General features: G+C 40.4%; 1 protein-coding gene across 1 annotated transcript in view; it reads right to left on the reverse strand.

Moving 5' to 3' along the window:
- Positions 1–15,698, reverse strand: part of samd10b (sterile alpha motif domain containing 10b) — a 31,305-nt gene extending 15,607 nt beyond the window's left edge. Inside the window, exons 1-2 of the mRNA XM_037243759.1 lie at positions 15,476–15,698; positions 910–1,094 (exon numbers count right to left, since the gene is read on the reverse strand). Coding sequence (XP_037099654.1) covers positions 910–1,094; positions 15,476–15,488 — 198 coding nt within the window. The 5' untranslated portion in view covers positions 15,489–15,698. The remainder of the gene's footprint in view (positions 1–909; positions 1,095–15,475) is intronic.
- Between the last annotated feature and the right edge of the window lie 2,766 nt (positions 15,699–18,464).

An 18,464-nucleotide genomic window follows, 5' to 3' on the forward strand; every position in this document is an offset into this window, starting at 1 on the left:
TGAGACTGAGTTTCTTTCAGGTGAGAGCAGAGAAACAATTAACGTTTCCGCCAGCTTCGAGATTCGATGCATCGCTAACCCCAAGCGAGGGATGGACGTCCTCCGACACTAACAGACGCTGGACATATAGAATACAACTACTGGGTCAGAACAACTTGATGTATCTGCTTCACACAGATACTATGAATGCAGAATTTATGAGCTAAAAATTAATGTGACATTTGAGGGTCAATCATGATTACTATCTGCCGAAACTATTTTCTTCACTAAAACCCATTTAAACAAAGACTGTGTTGAGTCAACAAGTAAAATTTGTGTTAGCCTGAATTACTTTTTTCAAAGATCAAGATTATTTGTCAATTATAATCTGTTAAACGGTATTTTGGCACATCATATTTGCAGTGTATAGAGAGACAAAGACTGCATCATTGATCTTGAGCAATTTGGTTGGAAGTAGCACATGCCCAATGATAAAACATGACTATGGAGAGTGTCTGATTTTAGTTTCTCCTTCTTCTATTATGTGTGGTGCGAAGCGCAGGAAGCGTATTGCTGCCTCCAGGCAGGAGGAAACAACGTTGCAACCAGCCTTTGCAAACGGAAATTTCTACTTGCCCCTCCAGCAGCAACGACAGATTTGTTATCACTTGGGACTCTAAAAACATAAAAGTCACATCTGAATAGATCCGTTGCATGCTTTTGATGTAAGATCAGCAACAGGAAAAATGGAAGTATAGGCAAAAGCAGTGAGCTGAACCTTTAAATCAATTAATTATTTACAAAAAAATGGGTGAATCTTAATTACTTATTTTACTCATGAACATGCCTTTGATCAGACCAGCCGGGCTATAGTATTTCAAAAGACAAAAATGGATTTATCATAGTTAAATCTAACAAAACAATTTGTACCTGGATGCCCTCTGTGCCAGGCTGCTGCAGCAGTTTGACGGTGCGCGTGTGAGCTGTCTTCTCGCCACGGCCGTCATGCCAGGTCAGGTTGCTGCCCCCGGACCGACGTGGCAGTTGGTAGCTCAGCTCTTCAGCCGACAACGTGTGCTCCAGGGAGGCGCGGCAAAAGCTGAAGCTGGACGCCGCTGAGAGGAGATAGAAGTAGAGAAAGGTAAGTAACACCTGGGTGTTTTACACAGGTCATTTCATACAATTCAATTTCAATTGCCGTACGATCCATTTCGACATTCATCTCCACAAAAAAAGGAACAACTGAGCTGCACATTGCCAAAAAGATACTTAAAAGAAAAATAAGTAAACGAGCCATTCCATCCAACAACAAAGGAGCACCAGTTTTTCAGAGTATTTCTCGACACACCATTTATACCTGACGTGTGTTATCACAACTCAGCCGTGTGTTCAGTCAGCAGCTGCAACAAGACAAAGCTCGCTTTGCCATGATGGTGGCAAAAAACAGATGAAAACATGAGAAACAGCCTGCAGGAATTGTTGATATCTTTTGAAACTTCATCTGCTTTTTTCCTTGTTTCCCAGCGGAATTTTTCTCTGCCTTTTTGTAGCTGGCAGGTCTTTTGGGTCGTCGGGACAAACCCGTGCAATTACTGCCAGTCAGACTGAGATGGAAGAAACAGGAGAGGGAACGTGGGGAGCTAAAGCGCCCTGCAAGCCTAAAAACCTGCCAATCGAAGAGAAAAAGACAAAAGAACGAGACAAAGCAAGACAGACAAGAGTGCTAGATGAGCATCATTTCATCTCCGCTCCACTGATGTCTCATTCGCTGCCCTTTCACCAGACCTTGTGAGCTCCAGAAGTCATAAAACGAAGATAAAGCACTCGCGCCGCAGACTATCATAGACTTGTTCTTAACCTCGTAGAAGAGGTTACAGACAATTTAAAGAAAAATCCATAGCTGAGTAATAACAGCAAGAAAAAAAATATTCTGATTGTTAAATTATACTCCATCAAATCATGTAGTTAGGCATATCATTTCTAATCAACCAACCAATGTCCCAACTTTGAGTCAAGGCGTTTGGAAACACTCAGAATGCATAGTTACTAAAAAGTCTTATTTGACCAAAAATCTCTTTGCCCAAAAGTTTTTGAAGAAAAGGGGTTGGAAATATCGACCTGCAACAAACTCTGCAAACATCGTGGGCCTGGTAGGTGGACCGGGGCCAAATCTGGCACCTGGTCCTGTCGCTTGGCCAGGACTACAATGGAAGGAAGGAACTGCCAGTCATATCTCAGAGGTGATTAGCATCTTCACTGGTCAGCATCACGAGTCATCTGTCACCTTTCTGTCTCAACACTCAGTACTTGATTAGCTTGGACAACTGCCAAATATACTTTGTCCTATTTGTCACTAACTGATGTTGAATTATTTCCCCCTACCCTTGACAAGAAGCCTTTAACAACTTCCCAAAGGGAAACGTGAAATAAAAAATGGTTGTTGGATGAAAGGAGGCAGGAAGAATTATAAAGAAGTCTATTATTTAGCAAAGAATAAAAACGCATCTGCAGACCTATTTCCCGGTGTGGGGTGACCCGAAAGGGCTCTAGCTGAATCCATGATAAATTAACACAGGGTGTCACATTTGACAATGGATGGAGATGCATTTTTTTAAAGCTTTACACAAAACAGAACAACAGAGCAAGAAACGCAGTTGAAGGTAAGAAGCCTCAAATTAAAGGGCAAAGTCATATACAAGGTGTTGGCGCACGTGCGCGTGCGTGCATGTGTGTGAGTGCTGGGATGTGTGTGCAGACAGACGGTAGAGAGGTCAAAGCATCTCCACCCAGTGAAGTGTGACCTCACATCAACTTTTCATGGCAGCACAAGCGTACTCTATCTACTGTGCGGAGCGGCAGGTAAATCTCAAAGGTATTTCTTCACAAAAGGTAATTAAGCAATTTGGCGCCAGCATTGCGGAAGGTCGTTCCGAGGCAAATCCCACACTCGATTAACATTACTCATCTGACTCCAGAAGAGAACATTTACCTCGGTTAGTACAGTTTTTGTAGGATTTTTGTATAACCTTGCCGTCAGCTAGAGTTGTATAATGTACTTTATTGCAGGCATTGGTGGAGGAGTGCGATGGTGTATTTTCATCCTCATTCAACTGTGATGGAAAAGTGGGCGAAACTTCATCACAAGGTGATTTCATGCCCGCAGAACATGTTAAAGCAGAGAAATCGTGTCAACTACCAACAAGTCGGTGGTACGTCTGCAAATGATTAGCATGTGTTTGAGCTTTAATATGTCGGAGGTCTAGCCGAGGGTTATCTGTGATGCCTCTCCTCTTCAATACCTGGCAAAAAGCCCAGGAATGAGCCATGAAATTACTCAATTTCAAGAACGTGCTTCGGGATAAATATAAAACCCAGAAGCCGGGCTTTTACCCATGATGCATTGCAGTCCATTATCCACTCTGACATGACACAATGTTGCGGAGGCTGGGTCTGAGGTTTACTTTTCACAAGCTATCACTATCACTTGGCTAGGCATGTATGGGCATACACAATGCAGGCCGATAGAAGATAACAACACACCAACTCTCATCAGGACACAGGCCAACTAAATCTGTGTATGAAAGCGCGTGTTAGGCAAAGCTGGCAGGCTCATGCATATGTGAATATGACTCACAAAGACAGCATGGAGACTCCGATAGCCACACATCTGGATAATTCTTTTCTGCGTTGGTTCCGACCACAGGGTCTGAATGAAGCAAGTGTGTGGACAGTAGATGGATTCTGGATTTACACTGCAGGCAATTGTGGCTCAGAATGTACTGCAGGGTTGAGCGCTCAGGTGGATTCAGCTTTTCTGTTATGATTCTTATGGACAACCACACCCTGAGAGAATTCAGCATCAGAATACCAAATACTTTCCGGTTGAGCTAGGGTCTGAAAAACACCAAACCCTTTATATATATATATATATATATATATATATATATATATATATATATATATATATATATATGCCTACAACGCTAAATAATAATTTATTATTATTTTTGGAGTCGTGAGCATTACAATGCAAATAACTGGTGGTCTGCCCTTGAGCTGCAAAGAGTAATTAAACAACCTGAATAATTCAATAACAAAGAAAGTTTGAAGCAAAATCTCAGCAACATTGTGTAGGTCAGGGTAATGTAGTACAGTTGGTTGAGTAGTTCTGATGTACAATATTGATGTATAATAAAACAAGTTTCTTATTTTCCAGTTTGAAACTTATGACAATGGCACATTACATTTTGGAAAAAATATATCATGTGTGGGAATAAATTGAAGTGTAGTCCAAACTGATCTGCTGATCCCCAAATTGTACCACTCTCTTTGTGAATAAACTGCTGTTTAGCAAAAACATTTAATCTAGACAGCATTTACCGCAGTCACAATTATTCACACATCAATTCAGTCATCAAGATCTCAACTATTTTTCCAAAACATGACAAGTTAGAGCACAAATACCTTCAGCTATAGCTTGCCAGGTATCCAACACCCTCAGTTTAGTGAACATTGAGAAACCCACAATTTACATGACTTACCTTCAGCTAGAGCTTGCCAGGTATCCAACACACTCAATTGGGTGAACATTGAGAAACCAACAATTTAGACAATCATGTCATTTAGTGTCCAAAGCAGTTGATCGTTATGGGTGGAGCTTAAACTTGCTAGAAAGAAGTGACTGTTTCCATGGACTTCTCTTCCAAAGGGTTTGTCACATGTGGCCTACTATAAATCAATGGGGAGCGCTGATGCTGTGGCTTGCTGAGTGAATGGCATACAGTGGGGCGCACCGATCGATAAAATATTGAGCGTCCTTAGCCGATGCCCACCACGCCATTGATGCGTACGTGTCACAGACCTCGTGACAAATGAGAAAAAAGTGATGTAGCGTGGCTGAAACAGCTGCCAGTCAATACGGCTAAATGTATCAACGCACACACACGCTCACACAAACACAGTGGCTATTGATCATAGAGTGGTTTGCAAACAAAGACGGGAATAAATGAGAGTTTGTTGATGAACTGCTCAGCGCCTTACCAGCATCCACACAGAGAGAGTGGGAAGGAATATTAATTGCAATTGCACCTTAATATAGCTTTGCATAAAAGGGTGTTATACAGCAAGAACTTTGATTCATATTTAACCCGTAAATGCCATACACTCATCAATTATAATTAAAGTACTTCAAAAACAAATTTCTTTACAGTTGCTTACCTAACAGGGAGAAAAGGAAAATGTCTGAAGTTGAGGTGGACTGGCCCAATCAAACGGGCAAACATCCATTTGATTCATACAAGTCAAACTTTGATGAGAAACACCAGCTTTGTTGGTCGGTGATGCTTGAGACGGACCGAAAGAAGAAAAGGGGAAGTGATGCGGAAGTTAGTGCACGACTGCTGAGACAGGTGAGTGGACAAAGGGAAAAATATTGTTCAAGAATGTTTTACACACCATGTCATGATCCAGTTTCGGCTTCCTTGCCACCTTATGTTACAATTTCCATTAAGAGTGTTTGAAGATTGAATCACACCTAGTGGTAATGTTTAGGAATTGAACCCTCAACCTCAGGATTGGTAGATGACAACTCGACCACTGAGCCACACCATGCAAAATCACGCAATTCAACATGCAACCCAAAGCATGTCAATGGACACAGTTAAGGTTGGGTGATCGAATCACATTAGTGAGTGTGAATTACTTTTTATTTCCTTTGCTGCACCAATGCTTTGGTGGTTTCATTTTTAGATACCACAACATCATTATTATTGACTTAGAGATCAGGATTATCGCACCGTAACATGACAAGACTGTAAATGCTTGATAACTAATGTGAATGAAGGGTAGTAGGAGAAGTATTGAACTACCAAGACGTTCTGTGTCTTAGAACTTCTTAATTGCCATAGCCGAACACCAGCTTTGCCTCCTTATCTAGCCAGTTCAATCAGATAGACAAGCACCACCTCGCCCACTCACACGGCCTGAAGTCCCATATGTCAGGTTATAAAAGAGACAGCTTGAGAAAAAAAAAAAAATGGACAGTTTAAGAAGGAATAGATAAAACAATTCAACCTGGATTGAAGTATTTCTGCACACTCGTAGACGAGTACACACATCAATAGATGCAAAGTGCTGAAAGGAGCTTCTTTTTCAAGGCCAAACGATCCAGAGGGAACGTCTGTTCTCCACGTCTGTACTTCACGTACACACACACACAAACACACACACACACGAGTGAAATATCTCGAGGAGATCAGCTATCGTCTAATTAAGTCTTTGCGTGAATTTGGTCGCAATACATTTCAATGAAAACACCTGGCAAACATCACTTAATTAAAAGTGAATATTGAAAAATAAAAATGAATTTAGATGAATTTATAGATCCCCCAAGTGATTTTCTATTTGCATTGTAGTCAAGTGAGTGTTGAGTGTTTTCACACCGCAGTGTTTTATTCTATTTTATGTTTTATTTCGTCAATCTACGCATGTCAGAATTATTTGTTCCGCCTGAAGTGTGACGCAGGAACACACAAGTCCTAATCGGATCAATAGTTTTAGTGTCAGTGAATACAGTGAAACCGATTAAAATGTTAACCCGAACTCTGATTGGATTGAAGATGATTTGCCCATGTCATCGTTACCAATAATATTTTTCAGCACAGAACAGTGCTCTTAAACTTTTTATGTGACACGGAGCAGTTTCGCATAAAGACATGTCTCAACGGACTGTCATAAAAAATAGGGAAAGACTATTATTGACAATACATATGATTATCTGAGTCAATATTTGTCATTGTGATATCAGCTTCTGCTTTTTTTAGGGAGGGCTGATGAGATCATCTTAAGATTGCGTAAACCTCAGGCTACTATTCATTTAAATTTTCAGTTAACTTTCTAAGAGAGATGCTGCTAAGCCCGGGGACTCCCAGGACTTACATTTCATTTGAACTTCAAATAAAGTGAAAAATGAACCTCTTCAAATAAAGTCAAACATTAATCTCTATCGTATTCCATTTCCTTGTTTTTTATTTTATTCTATATATCCATCTAAATGTTTCACAACTCATCCCTCATCCAATATATGCAATTAGGGTCACTTTTATCCAAACTCAAAAATCAGTCTCTTTGCTACAGGAATCCCTGCAGTGTGAATGCATTAATAAAATTGACTTATACTTTGTGCATGTGTGTGAGCATTTATGGATCCGTATGTGTTCTCCTTCAAAGCACCAGTGACCTGAAATGTGGAGCGAGAACGTAACGTTGACAGCGTCCCCTGTAACTCTGACTGACAGCTCTGTGACCTCGGCTACCTCTCGCAACAACATTTTGGTCATGCAGTGGCTTTAACAGCTGTCATTTCGAGCAAAATCCAACAACGGGAACTCAATAGGCACGGGCTGATAACCGCTTTCAGGATTAACCGTGGTTTTCAAAAGTCACGGTTTCAATAACCGCTAATACCATCTGTAATTGGTAATGAGTTCTTTTTTTTTTTTTGAGGGGATTTATAAGCACTGCAAAATATGATTGGCTGCTTGCAGAATGGACTAAAAGAGTGGCCTCGTTGAAGTTAATTACCTCCAATAAACTTTTTCTTGCTTTCTTTTGAGTAGTTGCGCACGGATGAGGAGGGAAGATTTTGTCGACCATGGTCGCTTGATGGCAAACTTTAAAAATGACAGACAGCACTGACGGAAATAAATTCTCAGTCTGTCACTGACTGAAAAACACCCCGCGTGTCTCGTGTGTTGTTATACATACTAGTATATAACAAGTGTGCTTGAGTAGACTGTATTGACAGTATATGTACAGTAGGTGGCGGAATGTACCAACTAAGAAAGAGAAGAAGAAAGAAGAAAGCAGACCAATCGAATCCTCTGATTTCAGCCCCTTTTATGAAAGCAGTGATTAGCTTTTGTATTTAATCAAAATAAGGCATTTGCAACATGGACTCTGAAACAAATTGACTGACCTAGTTGTTGATGCAAAATAAAATTGCATCTAGCAATTAATCAATGGTAAATTATTTGAAAAGTTTTGATAGCTAACTGCATTTGTTATTATTTGAAAAATCCGACTTAGTCTCCATCTTTAGGATGAAGAGAGAAAGAGAGAGAGAGAGCAATTAGTTCTGTAGATTAAAGAAAGTCACTTTTGATGGGCATTGAAACAACACACTCTCCCATCCTCAAATGCAAAGCTGGCACAGACATTTTTGATAGTCTGTTGACACAATTGAGGGTCCATTTGAGCGGCACAGGGACAGTCAAAGCAGTATTTCCGCTATTCATCACTGCCACACTCACAGCGGAAGGAAGCAACTTGAAAAAGGTTAGCAGTAGGCAGTTTGAAAGATAGTTCTTAAGTCCCTCACACACCCATCCACCAACACATATCAAGTTGTTGAGCTTGCGAGAGGCAATTGCGATTGCTTTTCAAGTGCATGAATGTGACTTGCGCTCCCTGAGTCATGAGAACTGAAGCTGAGGCCAATAGCCATTTGGTTTAATGGGCAATCTGCAGCACAGACTGCAGTGACCCCCAGCACTTAGTGGGAGGAGAAGGCCAACCTATTAACAAAGAGTGGGAAGCTGCAAGCGCACCCTATCACACAAGGCCACACTTAATTAGACTGTTTGATTAGCAGACTCTAATGGAAAGATTGCAAATGGCGGATGCCGACTGCTCTCCTTGAAACTTGTAGGCTGAAAGTCATCTGGCCAACGATGAGGCTGAGGACATATTGTGTTTGGGGCTTTCATGCTCTCAGGACAGATGGGTGACTGTGAGGTGGAAGAGATGAAACTCATTAAAAAGAGGTAAACTGAGTCAAAATGAGAGGCGTTTGTTTATCAATCCTTAAAACCTAAGCCTCATTAGTGTGGGTTTCTTGTAGGCTTAAGTAAGACTGAAGTTTCCATTTTGATGATCTCCAATACAGTCCACTGCCAGGGTTATGTTCCAGACAACCCCTGCAACAAGTGAAACTTAAGAAGTTTCAGTTTTTATTGTTTATTTTGTCTCCTCAGACAAAACGTTTCGTTTATTGCTTTGCAGATTGTGCCATGCCAGAAGTAATCGCACGTAGACGTTCGCAACGTTCGACTCCTGTCTGTAACGAATGAGGTAAAGTGTGAAGTGACATATTCCTTAGAAAAGCCATTTCAATTTACATTTCAATCTAAAACAATGAGAATTACACGTGCTTATTTAACCGCATAGCTTTGCCTTAATAAAGTCAGACATAATGCAAAATGCCATAGATGTTTTAATGAAGAGCATCTTGTCAAAACCCTTCAGAATGAAAGCTATTTGAACACAAACGGTAGAGCAATAAGTGTAGACAGACGAAAAAAATCACAGCCTTTATTTTCTGTGAATAAAAATACAATTACTGCAGCTTCCGAGTCACTCATCTTTTGTGTGTGTCTGTAAAGTCAGAGTCATCGGTGTAGTTCTTTAAGATTAGAATCCTCACATGATGTAACCTAATTAGTAATCCCTTCGAAATTATGGCATCTTTTTTTTTTACTATCGTATTCATTTACCATCGTACCGACACCTATTCAGACTTTCTCCTGTCTCCCCAATTAAAGGGGAGAAATTGGATACGGACCTACGAGCACTCTAATTTAGAAAGAAGGAGCCGGGGGGAACGGGTGTGAATTGGCGGAGCCGTAGATGCAGACCCTGGATACGAGTAGTGAGGCCTTGTCACTTGAGGAAATATTGGAGGATGCCAAGGTTAGCGGCGAGGTCAGACTGGATGAGACTGTTGAAGCGTGACCACGGGAATCCAAAATTCAGCGTGTGCACTGGTGCTAATCCGCTGCTGATTTTTATTGAATGCTGCTCTCCTCCACCTCATCATTCCCTGGAAGGCCTAAGCATGTAGATATTTATCTGCTGATTGATTTATTCATCTATCGTGGCACAGGTCCGAGACACTATTAATAAATGTAGTCCTTCCATTATGAGGTATTTTTTTATGGAGATACAGCAGTGCTTGATAATAATGAAGAGAAATATGGATGTCGTTCCATAACCACTCTCACAATTTAAAACACTGGTATCTTAAATCATGGTTGCTCAGTAAAATGAATGGAAATACCATGAATGAATGAAAAATAACACTCCGAATTTTGCACTTTTTAAAATCACACAGTACTGATGACATTAGTAGAGTCAAAAAGAATTTAAAGGTTTTTGTCACAGCGGATGGATGGACGTACATCGATTGAATGTCCAAAGTGCTACGCTATCTGGATTGCTCACCATGGTGACCCCGGGAGGTGGATGAAAATTGATTCTTACGCTACAAAACTTATATTAATCAGAATACCGTATACGAGTGGGGTCACTTAAAACAAATGCTTGTAAAATAATACAGAATATATAGTAGGCTGCCCTTTAACGACCCTCATCGGGGAACGCTACACAAGTTTACACCATTCAAACATTTTTTAGGTCAATCATTTTGTTTGCAGCATCTTTATCCTCCTCTGGCCAGACCACCGGATCAAGCCAGGTGGGCCATCTGTGCCAATCGGAATTCAAGTGCGTGCATGTGTGGCTTCAAGAGTTTTTTCTATCTCCGAACGTTATACAGAGTGACATACCGCGTGCTGCGAGGATGCGGAGGTTTGGTCAGTAGCTCGCACGCTCTTTAGAAAATATGCACGAGACCCTGCAAGTGAGCCGCTTGCAGTGTAAATATAAAGAGAATTTAGGAATTTTAATTATAGTCTGTTTTTATTTCATTCTGAGTTTTATTTTATTTTTTATATTATTTTTTTTAGGGTGGCTTTGTTAGTTTATTTTAGTTTTTTCAAAAAAGTTCAGTTTTAATTTGGTTTTAGTTAAAGTATTACTTTTCGGGGTTTTTTAAAACGTTAAAAAAACCTCCATGGTAAGTATTTGGTTTGTCTATTTTCGTAACGTAAAGTAAAAGATTTTCACCATATTACGATTGACGACAGAGACCAAAAGGTGGTTTGCTGTCAGAGCTGGATCGGCCAAATGGACGTTGTTCGCAAATGGGGCTGGAACGCAAGGCGGGAAAGTGACAAAGGGTGCATTTGTTTGTTGAATTAACAGGCCCGCAACAACGCCTACCCCCATCCTCCCACCCACTTGGGGTGCTGGCTGGCTGCCCTTCTACTTCATCTGCATGTTCACACAAACACACACAGGCCGCAATGCACACAACTACATGACCAAGAGTTTTTCAACCTTCCTTTACCAGAATCCAACTCTGCGATGTAGCCCAGGGTAGAGTAAAATCGAAGCCGGTTATTGCAGAGTCATCCAAAATATTATATGGCAGGCATCCTAAAGCTGCACTCTCAGCGTTCTTTTTTTTCCCATTTTCGTTATAATGAACATTTGGGTCCATAACAACTGAGACCAGATTTTAGAACTTTTCCCAGTTTAAGTCATGGATTAATTTTTTGTGAAACCTATAAATAGATTCAGAAAATCTTACAAAATTGTACTGTCGTACTCCAAGTTTACATTCCATAGCAGTTTTAAATGTCAAATTTATTGGGGGGGGTTTCTCATTATTTTGACAAAATTCTCAGTTTCACCAGTTGGTCCTTTCTATTGCCACTGTCTCGAGAGTTGTTGTCGATGAAGAGGGGATACGATCGCTTTTGAACTGAAAGGTTCCCTAGTGGGACTTTAAGTGGAAAATGTACTAATGAGTTGACTACTGTCCTAAATAAACATGAAAAGGACATTTATCACCTTTAGTCCTGAAGGTTAAACATCATCTATGCAATAAAAAAATGCATTAACCCTATCACGTTACAAGCCAGAAATAGGCATTAATGACACATAAACACGTGGTTGTTCAAAATGCCAAGCTTCAAGCATGACAAGCTGCAGATGTTGTCACGGTGACAAGTTAATATCCACTTCTTATAGACAGTGTGTGGTTTAGTCTCATTGACACGGAGGCTTGGTGGGCGTGTTGGGGGGGGGTTAATTTGTGCTTCGATCAAGCTGTGTGCTTGGCCCCATGCTGGCCTGTCAGGCCGATGTAAATGTGTGCGTGTGTGTGTGTGTGTGTGTGTGTGTGTGTGTGTGTGCGTGCACGTCTTACATATGTATGGAAGCAAGCCAAGATGCATTGGAAGGAATAGTAGAGATCCTGAAAAGCTCGCATGCTGAGCTTGGCTAGGCCCACATAGTGTGAGTGAAGACACAACACAAGTACACGTTTACACATGTATAGTATAATCCTGCTGGAAATGAGCGATGGAGCCCTCCTCTGAAACAAAAGGTCAAGTACAATGCGCACATTAGGCTTTGACCACCATATGTCCGGTGGCATTGTGCATACTTTTATGGGAAGGCATGCCAGTTATCCTGAGCGATTAAGAAAAAAAGACATGATGAATTACACAATTTGTGGAGTATAGCTATGAAGCAACCATAAAGGGACTTGATGTGCGGCAGGCAGTAATGTCTCATTAATTTATAGGCAAGGCTCATGTAAAGTGTAAATTCATCCCTATACGTATGATATGTATAAGCCCCATTTAACAAATAGAAATTAGTTATCTATGCATAACAGAATATAATATTCCATTGCGTATCACTGAGAAAACTGAGACACCAATTTTGTAAATATACATTACACATTACATGTCAAAACTGTGAAGGTCAGCCACGTGTGAAAAACATTTTGCAACATTTTTAAACTAACCCCCATTCGTTAAATAGAACACAATGTTTCATTGATGCCCAGAGCATTCAATCAATGATGCATAAGTAAACTATGGATTAATTAAAACATAGCCCGTGTTCGACTAAGTGCCCATACTTGAATTTGTGTGCCATCTGTATTACTAATGAACCTTCAGTTGATGAGAGACACACTGAAAAACAATCATCAGACTCCTCACCAATATTAATACCCCCGAGCTGAGAGAGGCTCTCATTCGGCCTCACTCATGTTAAGTCGCCTGAAGCAAACACCACTCAGCTAGTCAAGCACAAGCATGACGACAACATGACAAACAAAAGAGTGCTTACGAAGCACGTACTGTGCCTCCATCAAGGCTTGAAACAAGGTAGCCCCAAAATCAATGCGGAAATGGCCGCGACTGTGAGCTTAGTCAAGAGTGAAAAATTGGTAAGTTGCAATCAATACCAGGGACATGCATTCAGGGCAGGCTGGAGCCTCCCTGCCCCCCCATCCCATGTGCAGGATAAAACAAAGAAATTATTTTCCATTTCACTTATCTTGTTTGTGCTTTATGTTGATTTTCTTTTGGAATCCAATAATGTCAATGATTTCACCATTAAAATAGCTGAGTGTGCATATTTGCTGTTCAAATACATAGGCAAGAAGGCGACCATGCACACATTTATCAACGCAGGCGATGGTGGGAGCCCTATTACTATTTGTCTTTCTATTGCCAGTATTTTCATTTTACCACACATGTGCCGCTTAGGGAGAGACTCTTTCATGAAATTCAAATCACAATTCAAAATGCACCTGTTTAAAATGGTCTAGTCATTTTAATCTGCCCCTACTGTGTATTTTTTATTTTATTTCTCTGATTCCAGTTCTTGTTTGTTGTTCCTTGTTCTATCAATATTCGCTGATACTGTTACATTTTGCAATTGTGATGAAAATGTCTTCATTTTAACCAAATATTGGTCAAAAATACAAAACACAAACTTTTTGTGATTTAAACAAATACAAAAATTTGGGGAAATGACATTACTGACAATTTAACAGTTGATTGGATGTTTTTCAAGTGGCTGACCAGCCGGTTCCGTCTCCAACTGCCACTTGCATTGTATTTACTGTGCGTGGTGTAAAAGCGAGTAGATCACTCGGATCACTTGTGCCATCTTTGTAATAATCTCTGTGATTCATTGATAAAACGGAGAGGATCATAACAGCAGTTAAACACTAATCTCGCAATCTGCACCAAACACGAGGTGCATTCAAAGACAGAAGGACATTTTAAACTCACACAGAAAAATCCTCCATCAATGAATTAAATGCTAAGAACTACAAATGTCTAAACAATGTGGGCTGTCGAACAAGCAATAAAAGCTGACATACAAGAAAAATGATAGGGGTGAAATCACCGTGCTATTTGACTTCATTGCCATCACTCATCCATCTGCATGGTTACTCATGTTACGATAGACCGTGACTGAGATGTCAAATGTTAAATATTCAATGAGAGTCAAAATTTTGGTATCTTGACAACACTAAGTGGAAGAAGAATGAGGAGTCTGGTGGATGTAGAAATTTCTCTGCAAAAAAGTGTTGCCATCTGTTTACCTGAAGGTAATATTGGTGGATTTTATGAGAACTAATCAGACATATCACCACCAATACCCAATGACAGTGATGTATTGTGACAGGTAGAACAAATAAATCCTCTTCCACTAGCACCATATCAGTATTTCATTTCAATATAACGCGCATAATTTTTGAGACATTTTGTTTGGTGGTGATTCATGTAATTCAGAATAGACTCCATAGCATTAGTGTGAGCAATACACGAGTAGCTGTTGCAAGGGTCTACAAGTCTTCAAATGATTCCAGGTTGTCATGCAATTCCCGTAACTGCAAGCAAGTATAATAATAAAATGATTTGGATCCTGTTTTTTTTTTTAAGGAGAAATGGAACACTTTTTGTTTTAGCTAATAGGAAGTCTTCTAATTATCAAAATAGTACATGTGGCTCAATTTAGGCGCCCATGTCAATAGCTTTTGAAATATGCTTTATCTATATTGCTTATCCTGTTCAGGGTTATGGAAAAATGAAGCCTGACTTCAGACAGGGTTAAACTTCACCCTGAATTGGTCAACAGTACTGAATGTGTGCGTCTGTCTCTATAACAATATTCCGAACATCACTGTGCATGAACTGAACCAACATTGCTGGCACCCAGTCAGGTTAATGTACCACAATTTCATCAGTGACATTCTGTGAAAATAAATTCAAATTGATATTTCACATGAAATTTCACATTTTGTGTGTGTAAAAAAAAGAAAGCCCTCACTGCTATGAGCTCATTCATACTGAAGAACACATGCATGTGTTTACACTGCTTGATCTCTATTTATAGCCAAACAAAAGAATGGAGAACAAATAAAAGCCAGCTCATTTTTTGTATCTCTCTACTCAATACTGGATGCCACCCAATCAGGTGAGGGAATGGGAAATCATTTAAATTATTTAAAATTGTCCATACAATTAGCCAACAGAATAATCTATAAATAAAAAAAAGTTCAGGCAAATTTTGTGAAACATGACAGGAAACTCCGCCTTATAATTATCCCGTTTACTTTCTAGTGTATACATATTTGTTGTATTTCGCAATAATATTACAGCCTCTCACTAGTCTGGCGCTTTCACTTTTCTTTTGGCGTAAACATTGCATTCCGTGTGAAAGAAGAAAAAGTATGATATTGGCTTGGGGCTGACCCGGTTCCGTCAAGACAAAACGCGCCTACCGTCCACGGCCATGCTCGGTCTCAGCGTGGGTCTGTCCGTGGTGCTGTCACAAGGGCTCTTCCATTCTGATCCCGGAGCGATGGAACGTTGGGGGTGCGTGGACGGTGCAGGAGGAGGCGAAGAAGTCCTCTCGATCGGACAGCCGGATTGCACTCGCGCATCCCGCGACCATTTGTTGTCACACAAGCCGGCAGCCCGCACACATGAGGCGGTGAGCACTGAAGCTCCGCCTCCTCTTTGCACCTGACTGCCCCGAGATTGAAAGGTCACGACAGTACACTTTCTTCTCCATCACGGTTTTCATTTTTAGTCCCAAGTATGGGAAGCTGAATATTTGACATATTTTTAAAGAATGTCAAATACAAAGCAACGCTGTGGAATTTGGTCGCGTGCATGTAAACCCATAAAAAATTTTTTTTTTTTTTGGGTGAGGCACAACTTAAAGCACTGGTGTCAAACCCAAGACTCGCGGGCCAGATCCGGCCCGCCGCATCGTTTTATATGGCCATGCAGCCAAAACAAATTATGTGCATTGACTTGGTGTGTCTTGCTAACTGCAAATTGTATTCACTTTTAAAAACATTGCAGAATATTGCAAACAAATTATTACAGTACTGTTCGATAAACAGAGTGTAGTGGTTATATCTTCGGACATTGTTAGTTAAGTTTCCCCACTCACCCAAAGTCAGCTGAGATAGGTCTCATTTCACCTCCAACCCAAAGCAGTATAGAAATGGGTTGGTGGTTGGGCAAAAATAAGTGAACCACTGTATCAGATAATAAAACTACCCAACCTTTGATGACACTTTGCATACACTGAAGGTGTCGTGCTTTTTATTATTCTGAAGTGATTGTGCATGAAGTACATGACCGCTTTACAGTATATTAAAAACATCAAAACAATACAATGTGTACAGATTAATTGTGGTTTCACAAGATTAAAACAGAAAAATGTGTGAGAATGCAGACCCGCATAGCTCCCCAGAATATATAAATAGAATTCCATGTCATGAAACGATTAATATGAAACATTAAATGTGAAATAACTCTCTCACCCTCCCACCCACACACACGCACACACGTCCACTCTTGCAAAGACAATGCACAATAAAGATACAATAATGACCTTTTGTGATAATTGGTTAAATTTCCAAAGGCACATCTGGGAATAGAAATGCAGACAGATTTAATAAGAGTCAGAGCCATTGGGAGTTCATCGGAATATTATTCCAATCGAAGTCGTGGTAGTAAAACAATTTTGCTCATTATAATTTAATTACAGACAAAGAGCTTCTTCTACTCCCCTTACTGAAGCACCTTATTGTTCCTTAGACGCTTTAATCAATCGGTTGTTTGGTAAAATAAGTAAAATCATGGGTGTCCAAACTACAGCCCTGGGGCTAATTGCGATCGTTTAACGGCCCACTGCATATATTAAAATTCACAACTGACATGGCCTGTGTCATTTGCCTGCATTAATTTGTACTTTGTAAAATGTGTCGCAGTGCAGTAGAAGAGAAAACGAAAGTGACTTTCATCTTTCATTTAATTTTCTACCAATCAAACAATTGCTAAAATGCTGTGGGAAAATCCTTTGTATTCATAAAACCCTGATGAAATAAGATGATTCGTTGTGTTCCGCGGCAATCTTAAAAGCCGCTGTTATCTTTACTGTATACTTTGTCCCATGTTCATGTTTGCCTATGGTGAGAACAACGTTGTAAAATCGCATCTGCTCCCATTCGCTCTTGTTTAAGGTCTTTTGGGGGACCGTTTTTTTGGTGCACTGGTGCCTAGCAGCATCTGAAAACTGGTGAATCATTTAGCCAGGGTGAGATTATCCTAACAAAGACAATCCCCACGGATAGATGTGTTTCGTCCTTTTCGGGGGTACGCCTGCATCACTGATGATGCAAAGGTCAAATGTTTGCCTGAATATTATAATGCCCAGGCCAGACGTGTATTCCCGAGCAATTCTGGTGAAGCACCCTGAGGGTTGCAGCATCTGGATCAATAAGGTGTTAACAATGGTGTACGGTTGGATGAGTTGATGTAACTCGAGCCCTGACATGAGCCCTTTAGCAAGGCACCAGAGCTCCTGACTTTTTTGTGAAGTGCCCCTCACTCTGAAACCCTATCCATCCTGTCCATTAGCACATCAGGATTATGTTGTGATCACGTGAGCGGATGAGATCGAATGTACAGCATGCGTAACACAGGCTCTAAAGCACAGTCAAGGTTTTAGTATAAGAAGAAATTTGGAAAGCCTTCAGAGTAACATTTAAATCTCTCGTTTCCACTGTAAGTCTTTTTAAGAATATGCACAGTCCTCCACTCTCTGCTCAATTACAGCATGGAAATATAGATGCACCAGACTAATGATCATATTTTGAGTCTTTTTGTCTCGCTTGCTTTTACGGAATTGCTGATTGAGAAGATAAACTAAATCGTATTGTATCTCCTAAATATTTTCGAGTATGTACAAAATGTGCAATGACGACTTTGACATGTATTGGCTAAATTCTTGTAATGGCAAACTCTCACTCACTCACTCACTCACTCACTCACTCACTCACTCACTCACTCACTCACTCACTCACTCACTCACTCACTCACTCACTCACTCACTCACTCACTCACCCCCAGAGACACGCACATTTGCAAATGTGCTTAATTTCAGAGAGATCTTAATTTAGAAGTGTGCTCATGTATGCCTGAAAGGACATTTGGTCCTAACAGCAAGCTGTCAAATTATGTATCTTTAATTCAGATGATGGTCAGCCCTGTGAATAATGAAGTAGACTTACAGAGGGGGGCGGGGGGAGTTTTGTTGTGCAAACTGGATGGCTACATGTGATGTTCCCACATTTTATAATAGCATCCGTATACCTTACATCCTTGAAGCAACAGATGACACTACAAAACATGCATAATATCCATTTCGTCTTATACTACCACCTCATATGTCTTCTTTGCTAAGAGCGCTTT

This window comes from Syngnathus acus, chromosome 2, assembly GCF_901709675.1.
Source record: "Syngnathus acus chromosome 2, fSynAcu1.2, whole genome shotgun sequence".
In the NCBI taxonomy this organism is placed as follows: Eukaryota; Metazoa; Chordata; class Actinopteri; order Syngnathiformes; family Syngnathidae; genus Syngnathus; species Syngnathus acus.